Source organism: Panthera pardus, unplaced genomic scaffold (assembly GCF_024362965.1).
Source record: "Panthera pardus isolate Hobbes unplaced genomic scaffold, ASM2436296v1 HiC_scaffold_8, whole genome shotgun sequence".
NCBI lineage: Eukaryota > Metazoa > Chordata > Mammalia > Carnivora > Felidae > Panthera > Panthera pardus.
The window spans coordinates 46,724,690-46,747,660 of NW_026527013.1; the positions used below are offsets into that span (position 1 = coordinate 46,724,690).

Sequence of the window (22,971 nt, forward strand, 5' to 3'; positions counted from 1 at the left end):
CTCTACTCTTACTAATTAGCATTTCCATAACAAAATCCTAAAAAAAATAACACACTCATATATGCTAATACAAGTATAGACTCCCTTTATAAAAAGGGCCATTAAAGGACAATTGAAGTTGCTTGAAGAGGAAAGAAGGGATTTGAGATACAGGATGAAAGTGTGTACCTTTTGAAATTCACATCCACAAACTACCTATTCATTTAAAAAACAAAAACAAAAACAAATCTGTTTCACTGATACTCAGCAACAGCACTGTTCATTAAAACCTAAAAGCACCTTTTATTTTGCATTTACTACCTCCTCATTATAATCGATTCTTAACTACAAAATAGCACAATACATTTTTAAAGCAGGAAATAAGAGTTAGCCTCCAAAAAATGGCTAACCCACCACATCATACACTTTCCTTTTTACAACCATCATCCTTTTTATGAACCAAATAAGTGAGGTACCACTCCAATGGTATTCAGATGCTAGCTGACTATTAGCCTTTCAACTATTGTCAGTGGGAGCAGGTTTGGAAATACTATTCAGTTTAAAAGTAACAAGCAGATTTCTTTTAACACTAAAGGGACTCAGAGCTGAGCAGAAAAGGTGGGAGCAGTGGATTTACTCCTGGATGGCAAAATCTAGGTTGTCTGAAATCAGAAAATGCTTTTGAGATCAGCTTGTTCAGAAGCTCCCCATCTGAGATCTTTGGAACTGAGAAAATAGAAATGGGATATCCTGCACTTATTCAAGATTTCAAGGAGACTTTTTAAAGACCTCATAAAATTATCAATGAAAAAGCTGCTCTAGATAACCAAAATAGGTATTTTTTAGGCCCTAAGTCTTTTTGGTCATACCTGCATTATCAACATTATTTCTCATCATTAGCCCCCAGGACAATAAGTTTCTCACGTCCCCGCATTGATACTAGATTCTTTCTACCTTATATGCCAGTCCCCACTGTCCATTAAACTTCTATTTATCTTGCAAGATCCACCTCTATCATCTCTTTTTTTAAAAATAACACATTTTTATTTATTTTGAGACAGAGAGAGAGAGCGTATACGAGCACAAGCAGGGGAGCAGCAGAGAGAAAATCCCAAGCAGGCTTAACCAACTGAGCCACCAGGGAATACCATCTCGTAATGAAAATATTATCTCTTAATGAAAAGCATGAGCTCTGCAGCCAGACTACCTGCCTGGGTCCAAGTCATAGCTCTAACCCTGACTGTGAGACTAGTCTAGGTCTCATCAGGTATCCCGTCTGCATCCCACGTTCTTCCCCAGCAAAATGGAGATGATGATAGTACCTACTTCATTGGACGGATGTGGAAATTAAATAAAATAATGCATATAAAGCACTCAGCAAGTAATAAACAATAAATGTGCAGTTGTTACTATCATATAGTATTAGTTCATAACTAATCGGGTTTCCCAAAGGTGCCCATAAACTTAATAATCCAGGTGGCATGTACTTTCTAAAATTCCAAAACCAAAGAAATCACTTGACTCAGTTTTTCTGAATCCAAACCCCCAAAGGGAGTCCAAGTTCTAATAAAACACCTGACATGTTAATAACCCTGTAGAAGGAAGACAGGCTATCCTACTTTATGGTGAAATTCACAAAGCTAGTCACTGCATGCAGATGTTATCACCACAGCATCAGACTTAGCAGAACATTTTCAATGATAAAACCAGCACAAAAACATTCTGGGAACCATGAAAAAAGTGGAGTGAACTTCACCTCAAGCAGCTTTTAAAAGCTCTTAAAAATGTGATTTGCCTCTGTACTTCTTAGTCTCTCCTTGCCTGGTCCAGATGATACTACAAACACCTGAGGAGAACACTGAAATTCATTATTTTCAACTTGACAATGGCAGCTAGCCTTTATTTAATATCATTCCTGATAACACCCAGTAATCCTGTAAATACTTTAAAGTGCTTCAAATACAGTTTTTTCATCTGCAGTTCAAGTACTGCTTCAAATCAACCAATGATAATAATGACAGCTTTGAAGAAGCAATAGACATCCAGGGAAGGACTGAATCAGGGAAGGTCATACATAGCTGCTCCTCACTGAGTCTCCTCCATTTCATCACACTCTCTTCATGTGCTCAAGCTAGAATCCTCAGGGGTAATTCTGGATCCGCCACCACCCCCCCGCCCCCCCGCCCCAATCCCCAAATCCAGCTGGTCTGATTAGCTCTACCTCTAAAGCAGATCTCTAATTGTGGCAGCTATCATCTCCATGGTAACCACCCTGGTCCAAACCACCATTTCTCACCGGGACTACTATAATATCTGTTAAAGGGTCGTGCAGCTTCCTAAATGGTACCTAGTCAGAGCATGATGATTTTGGTAGAATAGACAAAAGACTATGCTACGGCGAAAAAAAAAAAAAAAAGTACGTACTTTATGATCTCATTCATCTAGAACTCTAAAAAATAGAAACTAATGTATTGTGACAGAAAGCAGATCAGTAATGGGTGGCAGAGAGGGGCAAGAGGAAAGGATTACCAAGGGACACAAGGAAACTTTTCGGTGATGGATATGTTCACTGTCTAGACTGTGGTGGTTTCATGGATATGTGTGTGTATATACTTTTTGATCTGTGTGTATACACATCCACACTGATGTATAAACTTATCAAATAGCACACTTTAGTTTCCTGAAACTTATGCCAATTATACTACAATAAAACCTTTTAAAAATAAAAACAAACAGGATGATATTTTTAATAAAATATAAAGTGTGGGATTTGCTTCAAATAAACCAGGGGAAGTGAAGAGCAAGGACAAAACGGGAAGAAATACAGATGAAACAAGATTAGACATGAGTTGATAATTTTTAAAACTAGGTCCTAAGAACATGGGGGTATAATATACTATTTTCTTGACTTTTGCATATTTGAAATTTTCTATAATAAAAACAATTTTTAAGTTAAAGGGGAGAAAATCATAAACCAGTATAAACTAAAAGAAGAAAAATACTATGCTGGCTCCAGAGCCCCAGACTGCTAGTTGTCAAAAACTTCCTTAGAAGTTGAAGAGCAGGGGAATGTGGAGTTTAAAGGGACAGATTTTATTCTCTACTCTATCACCTGAGAAATGTGCATGTTCCTTTGAGAGCTAAGTCATCCTTTCTCTGGTTGGCTCAAAGCTGGGCGCCCTTGCACACTTGACTTCTAGTTGAGCCTTCAAGCTGTCAGATCACACAGGCTCCCACAGATATGCTTCCAACAGCCTGAAGTTTAGGATAAAAGAAAAACCATCTTGCTGCCCATTTGAAGTACTTCATGCATGCTGAAGCAGCACCTGGTTAGATAGCCAAGTACTACAGCCACAGGCAACTCAGAAACACACAAACAGAAGCAGCATTTTTATCTTCTTTTCCTCCAAGCCTCTGCTCATGGATCTTCCAAAAGGAGTCCCAACCACATCAACCAATTTTTAAAGAAAGGAACTCCTGGCCAACATTTGCTTAGAGCACACTAACTCATCATCTCATTTGAGCCTCATGTTTAACCTTGGAAAGCAGCACATATCTTTACCCCCATTTTAAGCACGCTAAATACTGAAACTCAGAGAGATGAAATAAATGGAGTGCCCAAGGTCACACAGCTAGCATGTGGCAAGGCCAGGAGTCAAGGTCCGCCCCACCTCTGTGCCTGTCTAGCGTGACTACCTTGCAAGCTTAGCAGCGACTCTGATCAAGATGCATATATGAAGAAAAGTCATATCCCAAATAACCCACTTTTTTTTTTTTTACCCAATCTCAAACACGTCAAAGGATTTTAAGAGTAGGTACATGAAACCATTACTGCAAATAAAGCTTTTTCAGTTATGTATAATTTCTTTATCCCCTAGCACAAGGATGTATGAAGAAGGGACAGCAATTAACTTTAGACATTACATGAGGAGAGGAAAAGGAAGGTAGTGCCCAAAGAAAGATCAAAGAAAGAAAACTAGGGATCAGAGTGGAAAGAACAGCACATTAAACACAAAACCCAAATTAACAACCCTGATGGTATGTTCTCTGTAAAACCAGCATGCCCTGGGTGGTGATTACCCTGTTAGTGAAATGAAAGAAAACAGCCATTTCTTTCAAGCTACTTGTTTCACCCATGCTAGGTTAAAATGGAAGAGAATTTTTCAAAACTGTATTAAGTTTGCTCACACTGTGGTGATTCTCCATTTTCCAACAAAAAAAATGTCACTTTCAGAGCTCAAGGTCTACAGTAACAATTCTTGCTTCTGGGGTAATGCATGAAACTGGATATTTAAAACATGGATTCTAGTTGTCACAGCTAATAATAGCAACTAGTACTTACTGAGCACATATTATAAGTAGGTATTGTTTTTAATGCTTTTAATCTTCAAAATGGATCTTCTGACACAGGTTCGATTATTGGTAGGGCAACTATATAATTTATTGCCCAAATAAAGATACTTTGAGGAATCAAAGGGGAAAGCCATTAACAATTGTGCCAGGCACAGCCACAATCCAGAAACATTTGGACATACAATCATTAGCCTCATTTTGCAAATGGAGACTCAAGGAACGGAAAGGTTAAATAGCCTATCCAAGGTCACACATCTAGTAAGCCAGGGTTCAAGCCCAGGTCATCTGGCTCCAGGCTCATATTCAGCCATTCTGCCATGTGCCCCCTCTGAGCTGATATACTACCTTTTTTAAAAAAGTAAATCATTCCACTGTTCACTTTGAAGCACACAAACCTCTCTGTATTTCAGAATACATTTGCTACAAGAAAATGGCTAAAACCCAAGGAGAACTATGACTCAAGAGTTCATATCTTTAAAAAATGAAGACAGGGTGCCTGGGTGGCTCAGTCAGTTAGCCGTCGGACTCCTGATTTCAGCTCAGGTCATGATCTCATGGTTAGTGAGATCGAGCCCTGCGTTAGGCTCTGCACTGCCAGATTCTCTCTCTTCCTCTCTCTCTCTCTCTCTCTCTCTCTCTCTCTCTCTCTGTCCTTCCCCTGCTCACATTCTTTCTCTGTCTCTCTCTCTCACAGAATAAATGAAAACTTTAAAAATACATACATACATACATACATACATACATACATACATACATTTGCTCTTGGATATGCAACTGAAACATGTCCCTTGTTAGACATGCTTTTCTTAATTACTTTTCTCCGCATATAGTATCTCCTCATTTCACTCAGGAATAAATCCACATCTAAAGCAGCAACACCTACCACTCAGACATGCATACTTAGATTGATACCACATATACATTCAGTGGTTTCACTGGCTCAAACCACACTGGGCTTTGGGGTCTTAACCTTATACCATAGAAGCAAAGTCTCACCTTCCCTTGAGTATTACTGGAATGGTTTTCAAAAACTTCCAAGGAAAAATGATGTCCCAGAAATGAGTTTGGTAAGTAGGGAGTTCAACATTTTCCTTTCATTACTAAAAAAAACTACAGGCATCATAAAACTTCAGAGAGCCACAACGTCAGGTAGGTAGAAAGTGTTTTTGTGAATATACAAGACCGCTTGCGGATGTGCTTTTTAAGGCAACACAATACTGGCGTGTTTCACATCATCCCCTTTCTCAAATCCCTCAGTGATACCACTGTCCTTTTACACTTACAGCTCTTCCTGCATCTTCCCTCTGATGAATGCACGTTTGCTTCAGTGCTCCATTTAGTGTCTCTGTCAGATGGCACTTCACCAGCCAGGCTGAAAGATCATGCCCTCCCTCCAGCCAGCATTACTCTCTCTCCTCTTACCCCATCTATCCCTTTGTTCCTAGCCATGGTAGAAGAAAAAATAAACATTTGGTCTTTGTCCCTACTTCCTGGCAAACAGCTCCTAAAACCCTTACAATTTCCTAAGTGCTAAAAAAGAAAAAAAAATTCTTTTGTAAGATAAAGAGATGTTTCATTAGAGATAGGGGCTGGGTGTAGCTACCTTCACGATGGGGCCTGGTTGCCAGAAAAACCAAGCCATTAGAGGGGTTGGAACTTTCGGGCCCACCCTGACATCCAGGGAGCGGGGTCGCAGGGGGGATGGACATTGAGTTCAATCACCAATGACCAGTGATTTGATCAATCACACTTACTTAATTAAACATCTATAAAAACCTCTAAACAACAGGGTTCGGACAGCTGGATCAACAAATGGATGTGCTGGGAAGGACATGGAAGCTTGTGTCACTCCTGCTCCTTATATTTCCCTATGCATCTCTTCTGTTTGGCTATTCCTGACCTGCGTCCTTTAAAATTAACCAATCATGATAAGTAAAGTAACTTCTTAAGTTTTGTGAGCTGTTCTAGTAAATTACCAAGCCTGAGGAGGAGATCATGAGAGCCCCCATGTTTGCAGTTTGCTGGCTAGAAGTGTGGCAAGCATGGTGACCTCATTTGCAACTGGTGTCTGAAATCTGAGACCTTGATCTGTAATGACTAACACTAACTCCAGAAAATAAAAAGTCCTAGGCTTAAGACAGATAACAAGCAGGAAGTATCAGTGAGAAAACTTCTGAGACCCCACAGGATGAGCCAGGGCAAAAGGTATCACCAGGGAGCCACCACACAGGCCAATAAGGTGGGAGAACCCGTGTCTACTCCAGGCTCTGTCACTTTACTAGTGGCCTGAGTTTCCTCACTCATGAAATGCAGATGCTGCACCAGAAACCTTACGAGGCCCTTTCTTCACGACCATTCAACACAAGCTAGTGGACACATCCCCAGATCCTTCCACCTTAGAGTTTCTCCATCCCAAATCACTTCACTCCCTCCAGGGATCCTTTCCACTAATTCTTGCCAAGACAGGAGACAGGCAATTAGCAACACGATTTTCTTTCAGGTGCCTTATCCAAGGACGTTAACTTTTTTTTTTTTTTAATCGTGGTGAAATACACATGACCTAAAACTTACCATTTCAGCCATTTTTAAGTACAAGTTGATCCTTCAACAAACTGGGTGTGAACTCTACAGGTCCACCCATAGGTGGATTTTTTTCAATAAACACATTATAGTCCTATATATGTATTTTCTGATTTCGGTTCATCCTAAACAATGCATGGTATATGGTGGTATCATTCTAAAGAAGGGTAACTTCTGGGTCAACTGACCAAGCCGCCAACATCACAGGGTATAGACTACATTTGCTGAAAGGTTTGCTCCAGACTCAAATCACTTCCATCTCTCAGAATAATGTTATAAACCTGTTCAATCCTCCTTGCAAAGTCAGACATGGCTCTAAGCACTGCGTGAAGTGAGACACATAAAGTTTTACCCTTCCTAAGGATTTCATTGATCACATTCTCTTACTCTCACAACTTCCTTTGTCCTTCAGTGAAAACTCATTAGCAAGTTAGGAAGAGAGTATAAGCAATTAGCTTATACCAGATGGTATTTAGAGATAAACATTATTTTCAATGAGTGCTTGAAGGCTTCCATGTTTTTATTTTCGACATTTTGAAAGTGGACAAGTGCTAAGGGCCCAATTCTCTAAGTTCTGCTTAGAGGAAGCAGTGTGTACTTCCTTTGGTAACTATAAACTAAAGACTGTCCACAGAAAGAAGTTTTATTTATAACTGCACGCTACCAGATGGCTTATCTCCTTATCACATCCCTAAAAAAGTCTAGAATAAATGTCTTCCGTGGACTTGATCTCAGAGAGAGGCATCAGTTCATAGCTTGCTAACTTACTGTACTTAAACGGTCATTGCACATGGAACATAGTGGTCATAATTAGGTTTATCAAGTAGTTACTACAGAACAGCCACGTTAAAATTTTTCTCTGCATTATCTTACTGAAACCACAAGGGGCGCTCCTATTTCCTCACCAATGAGGAGGCTGTGTGAGAGTTTAAGTGACTTGCCCCAGGCTATTCAGCTAGTAGTGGGCAGAGCTAGGAAACCGGGTCCAACTCTAAAAACGCATGCTCTTTTTCTTTTTTAAAAGTTATTTTTTAACTTTTTTTAATGTTTATTTATTTCTGAGAGAGACAGAGAGAGAGAGAGAGACAGAGCATGAGCCGTGGAAGGACAGAGACAGAGGGAAACACAATCTGAAGCAGGCTCCAGGCTCCCAGCTGTCAGCACAGAGCCCGACACAGGGCTCAAACTCACAAACTGTGAGACCATGACCTGAGCCAAAGTCGGACGCTCAACTGACTGAGCCACCCAGGCACCCTTAAAAATGCATGCTCTTAACTATCATGTTATATATACTTCTTCCATATGTACAATTAAATACATATGCATATATATGTATATATATATATGTATGCATATATATGTATGTTTATACATCTGCATAAATGTATGTGTATATATATATATATATATATATATATATATATACATATACACACACACACACACACACACACACACACAATTAGGTGCATTTGCTTGATTCTTTAACATCTACAAGATCCTTGAGGGCAAGGAATTTGTGTCTGTTGGACTCCCAGAACCCAGCACATGAGTCTGGCATTGAGTGGGCTGCCAATAATTTTCCTGAATGAATAAAAGTATAGACTTACATAGAAATCATAGGTGTAGATATGTATATGCCTATATTATAAATGTGTCTACATATCGACATAAAAAAAACAACAACAGAATATCCTGGCAAAAAAGATGGTTTAACTGTTCTATTTTTCTCTTCTCAATAACATGATTTTATTTCCAGATCCTTAGGGAAAGAACAAATGAGTCACACTATAGCATAGGGAGTCATGGAAGGTAAAGCTATAGAAATGGGAATGACACTATATTACTCTGAAATTAATTAACAAGTCAAATGTTAGGTACAAAAGCCAATTTGCCAGATCAATATTTTTAAAAAATAATTTAGTGGAAATAACAGATTAGGAACGTAAGAACAGAAAACTGATTTAAAATCTCAAGATATAAAGAACGAGAGGCGTAATTCACTGCCTCTCCCTTGCTTTTGGAAGAAGCCACTGAATGACACAGCAATTCACATCTCTTAAATTATCTTTCATATTTATAACACTTCCTGAAATTCCTGACTTAATGTATGCAGTTTGTGATAAAATACTACGCGGAAGTAAGTAGCCTTTCGTGTTTTGTTTTTCAAATAACATCTGGAGTCTGGTAAACACTGTACAAGTCTCAACATCAGAAGACCTGGGGCTTAATCCTGACTCTGAAAATCAAATTCAAAATCTGGGGCAAAGTCAACACCTGTCTCCATTCCATGAATTCTCGTAAGAAATGAATCTAAGACCACATTCCTCTTTTTACACAAGCAGGAATATTTTGAGGATATGAGAAATAAAGGCAGAGAGACAGAGAGAGGGAAAGCACTTTGGACTCTTCAGGGGGAAAGAAAACCTCTATAAATGTAAAGAATAAGCACTTTGACTGGACTCCTCCCAAAAGCACTAGGCAGCCCAGGGTAAAGTCAGGGTGATCACACCAGAATGCAGGGTCTGAGGCTTATCTCTTTGGAACCAAAACCACACTTCACACTAATAATCTAGAAAGCTAATGTGGGGAAGGGCTTGGGGGACTGTCTTCAAGCTGAGAGACTGCACTTTTTCTTCCCAAACAATTGGTAATGATTCTGACAGGTGCCATGGGAAAATGGTTTATGAATATGGACTGTTGTGTGGGAAAAACTATAAAGAACAGAATTATTCTGTGTGTTGGAAAATACACATAAGTGAAGTTAACTTTTGCTGACTTCCACGTGTGATGAGATAGAGGTCTTAACTGCAATCATTAAGCCTAAATTAGGGGCTAAGATACCAGGGAGATATTGGGAGATTCATTGTAAAACCAAGAAGAAAACTGCCCAGGGGAGCCCACATATGCAAGAGATGGAAAGGGAAGCCCACAGAGTGGAAGAAAGAATGCCAAGCCTAGCTGAGAGGGTCTGGTCCTGGAGGTAGCATATAAGCTTCTGGCTGTCAATTCATACCACAAAGCTCACCAAGACAGGAGATTCAAACCTCAGCAAGTGACCCGCACTGCAGGCCTACTCCACCTAGAATTTCATGAGTACCCCTCCTCTGGCCAGAAAAGCTGCTCAGACCTGGTCTTTGGGCTTTGGACCCAAATAAATAAGGGAGCCTTTGCAAGCCCGACCATGCTCCTTTCTTCTCAGCCCTTTCCAGGTAAACAGAGCACATGGAAAGAATAAACAGCCTTTGAGAGGAAGCCAGAAACCTGGGCTTTGGTTCTGACTTCCTAAAGGTCAGTGGGGCAAAAACTTCCTATTACTGTTGAAGTAGGGGACCATAACTAGGGATTTTGAAATCCAAACTCTCTGTAGGCAAGGACTAGGATTTTTTTTTTTAATGTTTACTTTTGAGAGAGAGAGCATGCGTGCAAGAGGGAAAGGGCAGAGAGACAGGGAGAAAGAGGATCTAAAGTGGGCTCCTTGCTGTCAGCACAGCCCAATGTGGGGCTCGAACACATGAACCGTGAGATCATGACTTGAGCTAAAGTCTGACGCTTACCTGACTGAGCCACCCAGGTGCCCCAACGACTGTGATGTTTATCACAGCAATTAACTGCCCCTAGCACACAGCACATGCTCATTAAATGTTTATTAAATAAATGAAAGAAAAAGAACTTAATCTGGCCCAACAAAAAACAAGAGGAAGTGCTGAAGGGGACAAGATTTTCAAAAAGGAAATGTTCCAATAGACAGGTACTTGGAAAAAAATAACTGGCTCTAGACTAATGAGTGCTGACTATGGGGCAGGCACAGTGTTGACTGCTCTCTCTAACCTCTTTCTAATTCTCCGAACAACCCAGTATCCTCATGTGTTGTTGTTAGTCTCATTTTGTAGATGAGGAATCTACAAATGACAGATGACAGAATCAAAAGATGTCATCCTCTTCCCATGAGGCCACCATGCCAGTAAGTGGCAGAACTAGGATGTGGGCCTATGTCTGAATCATTTTAAAACCAGTCCTCTTAACCATGTTACTGCCAGCCACTTCACCCATCATGGCCTACTCTCCAAGCCAGCACCAGACACCAGGGCGATTGCCAAAATTTACTGTGCACCCCAAGAATTGCTTGCTACACCCCTAGCAAAATGTACAGATGAAGCAGTAAGCCAAACAAGGGCAAGAACACCTAAGGCCCCACGACTCTTTAAAGCTAAATTTCAGATGGAAACCCAGGCTACTGACCTCTGCTTTCATCACGTAACAATGGTTCTGTTATTCAGCGCAGCAGGACGAACCTGACTGAGGATGGCAAATAATCACATTAGCAAACTCTTCACTCTTTCATTTAACGTTTCTGTTATAACCCCAATCCATTATGCTGACCTTCTGTCCTCCCAATCTTAGAGCACACATGGCTTTCCCTTCCCAGGAGTGCCATACACTGTGAAAAAGATGGCTTATAAAAGCCCTTTTACTGAGCACATACCAAACTAAGAACGACAACTTACAAGTCATTCTCCAAAGCCCTAGTTGGTTAGCTAACAAATTCTTTAAACAGCTCTAATGCTCCTATAAGGATAAGGTAAATACGTTACAGCAAAACTAAAAAAAAGCAAGCACACAAGGACACAGGCATGCACACATGCGTGCACTCGTGCGCGCGTGCACACACACACACACACACACCTCACTATTTTTACTTTTACTTTGAGCATGGAGAGGGCTTGATGTTTCAGGACTAAAGGGCAAGGACAGGGCAGCTGTGGCTCAGGGTACCAACGGCTGAGCACTTAGTTCAAGAAAATGAAAGCAGTGGAAAAAGACAAAACTCCTTCTCTGCTTACTATGAATTCCTCAAAGGGCTGTGCCCTGTCTTCCCTGTCTGGATGTCAAACACCTAGCAGAGGGATCTTGCCAACTACTGCCATCCTTTCAAAGGGCACCTCCTCAGAGAAGCCCTTAAAGCTCCAACCAGCAGAAAACAGAGTTCATTGAGGCTCCCACCTCTACCATACCAGCAACAATTCTTACCACGGTGCCTCTGGATTAATCTGATCACTACCCAACCTACAGGCTTCTCAACAACCAGGTCTGTCTCATGCCATCTTTGCATCCCCAAGAGAGCCCTGGAACATAGTAAGTGCTCAGTAAATGCAGGCTGAGCCCCCATTCAGAGTGTATCAATGACAAAAACACAGCCAAATCTGTCAATTATAAAGAGCTGGAAGGGAAGGCTACTATCATAAATGACAGTGCTGATAGTCACAACGATTTCTATACACTGTTTCTCAAAGTTGAAAATCATTAAAAAAAATTGAATTTCATGGACAGAAGACATAGGCTCTGAATTGTTTCAAAATGCAGCTATAAACATAGAGACATTTCTCAAAAGTTTTCTTTCAAACTACTTTAAAAAATAGTTGCATAAAAAAATAGCTGTATGGGGGTGCCTGGGTGGCTCAGTCGGTTGGGCGTCCGACTTCGGCTCAGGTCATGATCTCGCGGTCTGTGAGTTCGAGCCCCGCGTTGGGCTCTGTACTGACAGCTCAGAGCCTGGAGCCTGTTTCAGATTCTGTGTCTCCCTCTCTCTCTGACCTTCCCCCATTCATGCTCTGTCTCTCTCTGTCTCAAAAACGAATAAATGTTAAAAAAAAATTAAAAAAAAAATAGCTGTATGGCAAGTGTATGTGGGGGGGGGGGGGGGGAATAGCCTAAAATCAATGTATATGGTGGTGGGGGGAAGGGAAGTTTTATTTGGTTACAAGCTTACTAGGGGCCAACAGTGAGAAGCTGCCCTTCCTGTTGCTGCTGCACTATTCATAAAAATAATAATAGGACTCTCGAGAATAATGCTACAGTACTAATAATGATTAAAATGTATCATATGCTTGCCATTTGCTAAATATCGTGCTAGGTGATACAAACTTTCTCTCTGTCCCTCACAATTCTATGAAGTCAGAATCTTCTATCCCCACTTAGGAAAAGAAGCAAACTGAGTTCCAGAGTAGTAAAGTGACTTTCCCAGGATCATACAACTGGTAAGCCAGAAGTATAGCAAAAACATTCAAACCCAGTTCTATTGGATTCCACTGGCTCACCTCTTCACTGCGGACATAATCTGAGATCTGATGAGAGAAAATGATGGAAAAGGACAGTCCCAGAATTAATAGCATGGATCAGGGGACATACTGAATACTGCATACGGTTCTGGGTGCCCGTTGAGAAAAAAGGATTTTTCCCTCCCACTCTTGTTATTCAGAGGAATGTAATGCAGCTTGCCTTGGACTGGAAACCAAGTTATCCAAGGTGCACCTGAAGGTTGGGGATGCTTATCTAGAAAGACAAAGACAGAGGGGCACAGGGTGGGACTATCTCCAGGTATTTGGAAAGTTTTTGTGTACAAGACAGAGAGAAGATGTGTTCTGTGTTCTCAACAAGTACAGAATGAGGTGAAACTTCAGGACAGGATACTCTGGCTGGTCACAGCAACCTCACAACAATGAGAATATCTGATAACACAGTTGCCGCAGGTGTTAGAGCAGCTGCAGGATCAGAGCTGTCCGCTGTACCAAAGAAGGGATTCCTACAGAGGCAGAGGCTGAAGGTCTTCATTTCCCACTTTTAAATCCACTGGTCCTCCAAACTGAGAGGGGAGGCCAAGATACACGTGAGTGTCCTGCTCTGTTTGCTCAGGGAGAGTCAACAGTAACATGAGGCTGTAAAGGTAACTTCTTATTGTAAAGTAGAAACAAACAGTGTTTTTACGATCTTCCAAACAGCAACTGGAATTCGCATTCACTCTTTGCAAGCACAAAGCGAGTGTTTGGATAATGGGTTTGAAAATGTGTTTACAGGATCTAAATATCTCAGCCATATACATTCACGGTTATTTCTTTTTCTCAGCACTTTTGTTGTTGTTGGACGATCAACCTTGCTCCAGAGCCACAAAGAAAAGCAGCAGTGGAGAAACATTAGCTTTTTCTCCTTAATGATTTCCATCTACCACTTGGGAGAAAAAGAATTATTTTCCCTGACACAGTCCCAAGACACTGTTTTCCTTTTAGCACATACTAAGTACAATGTAAACCATATTAATTTACTATCAAGTTTAAGTCAGCTTCATTAACACCTGAATGGTTTTTTTTTTCATTTTTGATACTAGGTTACTTCTCCTTCAAATCGATTTATTCATGCCCCTAAAACATCCTCATTAAAAATATGGGAATGAGGTCCTTAGAGCAGGTAAAAGTCCTCAGTCAGCTCCTCGTCCTAGCACAACCTAGGTACCAATGACGGCTTGCTGCACTGATTAGGCTGCTGTTGGGTAATCGCTGGGTGTGGCAGGCTCAACTAAGAACGATGACATGATATTTACCGGGTTTTGCCAGACTGAAACAAAGACAGTCACATGCCAATGGCAGAGGAGGACTAGGAAGACAGGCTAAGTAGGAATCTAACATTCTTGCTGTACAAAATTCATTGATTCATGCAGTGGCAGGAGACCAGAGGAGGGGTTACTGGGAAAAGAAGTAATCAAGTGTGGAGTGTAGAGGATGGACCAAAGTGATGTCCCAAGTGCCATCATCCCAAGTCCCAAGGGCAATCACCGCATGGAAAACAAGATTTTGAGCAGGACTGACAAGTGTGGCACCTGCCAGCACACTGTACATGCAGATTTCAGGTCAGAGGGAAGGCATGTGCCATGTGTGACAGCCAGGGGCTCCGAGTGTCATTCAAAACCGTGTCATTCAATGCAGACAAGGAGGGCTTACCACCTCCCTGGTCAATCCTATACCGTGACAAAGCAGCCTGGCAAAACAGGATACAGTTCCAAAAATGTCTGGAGCTATACAATCTAATTGAACAATCAAATTACACACCAACAAAAACAAAACAAACTCAATCTCTGGCTAATAGAATTTGGCAAGCAGCCGGATTCATTCAAAGCAGGAATGGTTTTTGAAAAACTTTATTCCCGCTGGACTTGAATGAACCATGAAGCACTAGCAAGTTTCTCATTTAAGGATGACAATGTGTTATGCCAGCCAACGGTAAGGAGAGATGGAGTTCTGAGCATTCTTTATTTATAAATATCACTTTATTCCCCAACATTCCTCATCAACTCTGCCTGAGAGAAGCATATAATACCCCAAGTAGGCAGTCAAAACATAATTTAAACAAAAACAATACACAACAACACTTCTGAGGTATAAAATACTTTCACATGCAGCATCATCAAATTTAACTTCACAACAAATTCATGATAAAAGTAAAATTATTCCCAACTTGTAGATAAGGAAAGTTAAGATACCCTAAGTTTAGGGGTACCTGCGTGCATTCGTCAGTTAACTGTCTGACTCTTGGTTTTGGCTCAGGTCATGATCTCATGCTTCATGAGTGTGAGCCCCCCTCATTGGGCTCTGCACTGGCCGTGGAGAGCCTGCTTGGGATTCTTTCTCTCCCTCTCTCTCTCTCTGTCCCTCCCCTACTTGTGCTGTCTCTCTCTAAAAATAAATAAATAAACTTTAAAAAAAGAGAGATATACTAAGTTTACAGAAATTCCTTTAATATTAAGTGGCAGAGCTATAATCCAAGTTACTTTGACTCATTCCAAGACTGGAGTTCTTTCCCTCAGGAAAAAAAAGCTGCCCAAATGAAACCATATACCTCAAAGTTAGAGTGGAAAATATATCATAGATCACACCATCCTCTCACACAATCAGCGAGCAAGTCAGCATGGTACGTGGGTAGTGTGAGTGAGTATGCAGGTGCTGGAAATTAGGGTGCTATGTAAGCTCAACACATTCTTTACTGAAAGCATTACATACTGCCATAGATTAATATGGGCCTTGGGGTGAGGTAACTGAAAAGGGAAAAAAATGACCTTTTTTTTTTTTTTTTTAGTTTGGTTAAAAGAAATAGTAGCAGCAATGGTAATACTCTGGACTGTATCTGTGTGGAAAGAGGTGATGCCATCTTAAGCAGCTCCAGAAGACACACACACACACACATGCACGCACCCTCCACATAACCTCCTACCAGCTAAGACCAAACCAACCTTCACTTCATATGGTCAAATACATCAGCCTCTCTCAGGATTGTGTGTACAAAGCACACAAGATATTTCCACCACCTGCTTCTGCCATAAATGACTGCCCAATAAAATAAGCACTAATGATTAACTTTTGCTCCCTGGAAGTCACTGAATGAGAAAAAGATATTCCCTGAATAGCCTTTGCATACAGAACACTGACTTTTCTCAAGCTCCCCAAAGAAGCTTTAAAATGATTTGTCATTATGAGTTAGTCTTGGAACTAACACATATGCATGGCACGGAAGAGGTCAGTTCCTGAGTTGAAATGTTTACTAATCACGTGGACATTTTGGTTCAAAACTCTCCCTGAAACTGTCTGTTTCCAAGCAGCCTTTGCTTTTGAAACACCTGAAATATGAATAGTGGTCACACTCAATTCTAGGTCTCTGGAACTGGCTTTGTTACAGGACCAGCTATTCTGCACCACATTCTTTGCTAGGCACTGGAGATACACAGGCCATTAGGGAAAGAAGGCAAATAAATTGAGACCTCAGTGAGAAATAGGAGTTTTAACCAAACCAGATGAAAACTACTATAGTTGTGAGGAACTGCAGGGCTCAAATTCCAGAGAAGAGGGAAGCTCAGAGATGACCTTTCCCATTCTTAGTTTCACCTAGAGGTCTGCTGATTCACAAAGGCAGCAGCTACAAGGCTGAGAAGCTGAACAGAACTCTCAATAGACTCGTGGCCTAAGGAAACAAAAAATGGGATTACAAGACCCTTCAAGGAAGAAGAGCCATAGTAAAACCCCTGACTTTTGGTTGGCATCCTAAAAACTACATCCAGACAAGCCCTCACAGGGACTGAAGCGCTCCTTCAAAACATCCCAACTCCTGATTGGAATTAGCTCATCTGAAATGGAAGTTTCCACAGGCAAAGGTACATCCTCTCTAGAGAAAGATCACGCTATCCAGATCTCCAATAATATCTATAATCTTCCGTATGCATTGTCTGGTACTCAGCCAAAAATAGCCAGGCATGTGAGAAAACAAGATGTGACCAAACCCAACAATGACAACAGAAGCAGGTCAACAGGGTAGCTAGAGACTAGAGTTATGAGATGCAGACTTTAACATATGATGACTAAAAACCACAGTGAGATTGCACTATACATTGACTAAAATTGTTTAAATTAAAAATATTAACAATATCCAGTGTTAACCTGGAGACCAGTTTTTGTCCTTTTCCTCTGGTTAAAAGAAATACAGTAAATACAGTAAACTGTTAATATATGTTACGTCTAAATGGCAGGTATGTATTATACTATTTTCTGTACCATCCTGAATTTTTATTAAATTTTATAACTAAATGTTTGAAGAAGAAGTAAAAGGTACGGCTAGAAAGATCAGCAAGGATTAAATGATCTTAGCCTTGAGAACTTGTGTTCAAGAAACTGTACTTTCTTCTTTAGACAAGAAGCCACTGAAGGGTTTTAAACAGAGGAGTGACTGCGTTAAATCTGTTCTCTGTAGACGTCATTGTAGCTGCATAGTGCAGAGAGATGGAAGGCAGAGGCCCAGCTGGGAGGCTGTTGCAGTACCCCAGATGGGACATGCCAGTGGCACTGGAAATGAAGGAAGTTGTAAAGATTTGAATGATGGAATCTGAGTTCTCTAGGAAGTTGGGGTTTAGTTCTCAAAACAGATGAATTTTAGCCCATTCAAATCAGGAAGCAAATGAGGCCACTGTGACCAAGAGAAATCTAAAATCAGAACAATTTATAAAGCAAGGACGACATCTGAGATAGCTCCTGGGACTGGGGAAAACAAGAGAAATGTGAATTTTTCTGTAAATCCTTAGAAGACACACAAGCAGTTATAAGACTGGAAGCTAATAAGCGCTCAGCTCGACAACAGATGGTCAGATAGATACATTCACAACTTGCCAGAATCCTGAAGCCTTGTGCACCCCCTTGCAAACATGCAGATGCTTTTATCCAAGGGGGAAAAATTCTATTTCTGACTCTGACAGCAAATGCCAAGTCACATCTTGCCAGTAGAGAATGGCGTCTCCCAACCACAAACCTACCGAGAATTTCACAACCTTATTCTCATTTTGGAGAGAAGAGTTGTCTTTGACCGCTACTTGCACCAGCCCTGCCAGAAAGTACAAGGGAAATGAGTGGGGGAATGACAGTTTCCGAAGAACTCAGCTTTTTCATCTGCACCCAAGAAAGTAGGTTTGTGTCTCCAGATTATTCATGAGCAGCCCACGTGTTATTCTGTGAAGAAAAATCAAGCACATCAAACAAATTTATCCTTATATTCCGAAAAATGGCCTGAGGCACAGAGCCTGACAATTTCTTCAATTACTCGAGCTGCTTAACCCTCCACTGACAAGAGACTGAAGAATTAATTTTCTTTTTTTTTTTTTTTAATTTTTTTTTTAACGTTTTATTTATTTTTGAGACAGAGAGAGACAGAGCATGAACGGGGGAGGGGCAGAGAGAGAGGGAGACACAGAATTGGAAGCAGGCTCCAGGCTCTGAGCCATCAGCCCAGAGCCTGACGCAGGGCTCGAACTCACGGACCGCGAGATCGTGACCTGAGCTGAAGTCGGCCGCTTAACCGACTGAGCCACCCAGGCGCCCCTTAATTTTCTTTATAGTTACTCTTAGTTGCCTTTTCAAAAGGTTAAGGTTTAAAATTGAGCATATTAAGTTCCCAGTCTAGCTAGTTTTGGTATAAATATATATTCTTGGTTCTGACTTATGAATGTCTAGCTTGCTAGAGATAGGATTTTTAAATGGTTCTTTCCCCACACACAACAAAAAATATTCAGACACAGTTTTGTTTTTTTTTTTAAGGAAGTACTTCTCACCTACATGCCCATGTAGTCCCTCAATTTTTGTATGTTCTTCTGGCAGAGCCTGGTTTTAGGGACACAGTTGAATGTTAGTTGCATTTAACATTCTTCCCATACCAGAGTAGGTAAAACTTAGATAAACGTGGTTGTCTTAATTCCCAAGGCATATGATGTACCGAACTGACATACTGCAGAGTGCAGGAAATAATCACTAAATGACTCAACTTCCTGACTCAACATTGACCAGAAAATACTTTCTCGTTTTTCTCTAAATAACACTCCGGAATCAAAATTTCAGCCAATCAAAACTCAGGCACTTAGCTGCATGATAAATACCATCTAGCATATCTCACTGGTTATTACTAAAAACATTAATGAATTTTGCATAGTTATTTAGATATCTTACTCTGATCAAATTTATGAGGCTGAATAATAATTTCTAAAGTTATAGGCAGATTCCCTCAAATAATTATTACCATCACCATCCAGAAGTACATAAAATGCTTGTAGATATTTCTACACAGCGCTTTAAACTTGAAATGAGAGACACGTACTTAATATCCCTTTGGGGAAATTCCAAGATTAATTTCAAGAGCAGACAAATACTCTTCAGAAACACATGAAATTCTTGCCACAGACCGCCTAGGGGATGGATATAATCTTCTCATGATACAGTCTGAGAATGATACTCACTGGGTTAAGTGTTTTTTCAACAGAATGGTGAACGGTCCACCAGTCTGAAGTCCATTCCCATGCGTTCCCCACTATATTGTATAAGCCATAACCATTGGGAGGAAAGGCGTCGACCTAAAAATTAAAAAAAGGGAATATGCTGTCAAAGTACTCACCTTCTTTGGAAAATCTCTTTGCTGCAAAAATGCACTAAAAGAAGTAGAACTTCAAGGTATGAATATTAATTTTCATTCTGACCGTCAAACTCCAATTTGGCCAATGTAAAAACAAAGAAAGAGACATGTTTTGCTTTGATTCTCAAGGGGAGTTTAGAAACCTAAGGAGAGTTTATACTACATGGTAAGGAAGCCAACAAAACTCTTCCTAACAGACAAATAATGACCAAATCTGTACCTGATGGGGGTAGGGGGGAGATGATGATTTCAACTCTCAAAAGCATAACAGAAACATCATATCAGACCCACTATAAGTTTTACCATCAGAGCTAAGATATGTGGCCACATAATGTCTTTTACATTGAAAAACGCCAAGTCACTTCTGTCCTCTCTACCCACCAGCCCCCTCCAACTCACTATCTTATCTTTAAGCCTCAGTCATTATCATCAAAACACTGAGACGACTTGTTTTTCTAAAGAAAATGTGAATTCATTATCAAGCATATTTGTAAGAAAAGGTTTGCAGTCAGTCTCTGGAACCTGGAAGTATGAGGCCAACTGAGATTCATCAGCAAGCAATCATATCACATTTCAAAGGCAGGTCAGACAGTCTGCCACATAATATTGTCACAGACAAAGAGCCAAAGTATAAAGCTTTTTTAAGAAGGAGGGAAGGGAGAGGGGTAAGAAAAAACTTTAACTGAAAAAGTTAGTGTAGACAATTACACTATTTTAGCGACTTAAAATATTTTCCCAACATTTTTTAATGGAAATTCTCAAACATAAAGAAAATTTTCATTTTTTAAATGAAAATATATCAAGTTATCTTTGGGTTTTTATTTTTTATTTATTATTATTTTTTTTTTTGAGACAGAGAGAGAGAGAAAGTACAATCAGGGAGAGTAGAGGGAGAGAGAGGGAGAAAGAGAAAAGGAGAGGGAGAGGAAGAAGAAGAGAGAGAGAGAGAGAGAAGGAGAGGGAGAGAGAGAGGAGGAGAGAGACAGAAAGAAGAGAGAGAGAGAGAGAGAGAGAGAGAGAGAGAGAGAGAGAGAGAATCCTAAGCAGGCTCCACACTCAGTGCAGAGCCTGACACAGGGCTCCGTCCCACAACCCTGGGACTGTGACCTGAGCTGAAATCAAGAGTCAGATGCTCAATCAACTAAACGCCCCAGGCGCCCCTATCTTTGGGTTTTAAAAAATATTTTTGTAAAAAATAAAAATAATAATATAAAATATGAAAATATGTATGTTTTTGTAAATCCATGGGTTTTTTTTTTCCCCATACTAATGACGTAGGACTAAAGAAATGAATAAACTAAAAATTCACCTCCATTTGACACATGAATATGGAAGCACCTGATACTTGGGCAGTTCAGAGCACTTCAAAGTTATGAAGCTACTTCCTAAAAGAACTTCATCTGGATAATTTGGAAAGCTAAAAAATTTTGCCACTCTGCTTCCATATTCAGCATTCATTATGGAAACAGCAGTCTTTATTTACTGCATCATTCAGTAATTCCATGCATGTCAAGTGAAGGCAGGAAGGGATCAATGGCGTAAGACATCAAAGAGCTTACTGAGGGAGAAAAAATATATACCCAAAACAAAAAATCTAATTTTGTGAGACAGAGTGGGATGAGTAGGGAAATGAGTGGGGAAAAAATGTCTCAGAAATTCCCAAGAGGGAGAGGATTTCTGGCTGCAGAGATTTCCGGTTGCAGATTTCTGGCTGTATCCTCCTCTACAAAGGTAGAAGAGTCTCATTGGAATCTAGTTCACAGTTCTAAACTGAGAGAGACAGTAAAGGTGGAGAGGCCACAGGCATAAACCGTTCTTCAAGAATTTAGAGATGATCAGAAAGAGTAAGGTGGGATAATAGCTGCAAGGAATAGAAAGAAAAAGAAGAAATTAATTTGTTTCAAGAAGAGAAGAGAAAGAGCCAGGGGCACAAGAGCAATTAAAAGATGCAACAAACATTCTGGAGGAAAGAATCATTTCTCAGGCTCATCGCACACACAAGCGGAGGGGGCTCAAGTTCATGTGCCTGAGGTCCTTTTTATGTGCCCACACTTAGCAGCTACTGAGCAAGCAATTTAACCTATCTGGTGCTCTTAAACCATTCAGATGGGGAAATAAAATTGACTCAAACTTTGGGGTTTTCTTCCCCCTTTAAAAAATCTGATGTTTAAGTGAGATAAAATCTGGAAGTCACCATCCCTAAAATTACCATCTATGAGTATGCCATTAAGGAGAAGAAACTGTGCAACTGCTCATTGTTAAATTAATTGCACTAACCAAAGCTTCCTTCCAGGAACCTCACAAGAAAACAAATGTGCATGAGAAATATTTCAAACCTGCTGAATGATTGCTATGCATTAAAACCAAAACACACTAATAGTTGTATGAAAGCGGCTAACAAAATAAAAATCCAATTCGTAAGATTCACTGTGGTCAGAATAGTTTGCTCCATCCAGACCAGAAGTAATAGCATACATAAAATATCAGGTGAGAGAGCTGTTTCACTGTAGTCCACCCCACCACTGAAGTTAAATTTCTTCTCTCTAATGAACAGACTGTGTGGACACAACAGCTCAAGTGGACTCAAGGTAACTGTCTGGGTCCACAGTCCTATTTTGAAGATTCAGATCTTGCTAAGTCTCATTCCAAACACAGGTGGAAGCCACCTCCCTGTGCCCTCCTGCTTCTTTCTCCCCAGGTCATGTCTCTCAAATTGGTTCTTTGAGGGCCCCTGGTAACTGTTCTAATTTTCTCTTAGGAACTTGAATGGTGCTTCTTCAGGTAATTTCTGGTGCATATATTCCAGGATAGACATCTGCTGAACTCCCAGTTAAATGTTCCCACTCTAAACATCTGTAAAGTGTCCTTATTTCACAGGGAACTTTGTGTTTTCTGAACAGGTGCCCTTAAGGATAAATGACTGTTTTCCTTGGAGACTCAAGTACTGAAATAGGATATGAAATTCCATAGCAGTAAGCACTGTAAAATATTCATAACTGCCCAGTCCAGCCTTTTCATGGCCTTTTACTAAAACTGACAGGCACTTATATAATTTGGTCCATCGGAAGCCCACACCTTAGGATTCAAGGCTTACTGCAATAGCCCTACTTCTCACAGCCTACCATCTAGGAAGGGGACCCAGGCTGCTAAGGCCCTTGTGCCAGTCTCTCTAATGTATCTGCTACCAAAGAAGGCCAGGTATGAGCCCAATGTTCTGAGCCATCCATGTTCAAGGTTACCGCAGGTGAGTTGCTGCACACTCCGTGGCAGTGTATAACACTTCGATGGCCACTG

At 40.5% G+C, this 22,971-nt stretch overlaps 1 protein-coding gene across 2 annotated transcripts in view; it reads right to left on the bottom strand.

Moving 5' to 3' along the window:
• The window catches only part of SUMF1 (sulfatase modifying factor 1), a 97,432-nt gene that overhangs the window by 21,213 nt on the left and 53,248 nt on the right, over nt 1–22,971 (bottom strand). Inside the window, exon 7 of one of the 2 annotated variants that reach the window (XM_019428757.2) lies at nt 19,505–19,618. The exons of the other annotated variant lie outside the window; for it this stretch is intronic. Coding sequence (XP_019284302.2) covers nt 19,505–19,618 — 114 coding nt within the window. The remainder of the gene's footprint in view (nt 1–19,504; nt 19,619–22,971) is intronic. 2 annotated transcript variants of the gene reach the window in all.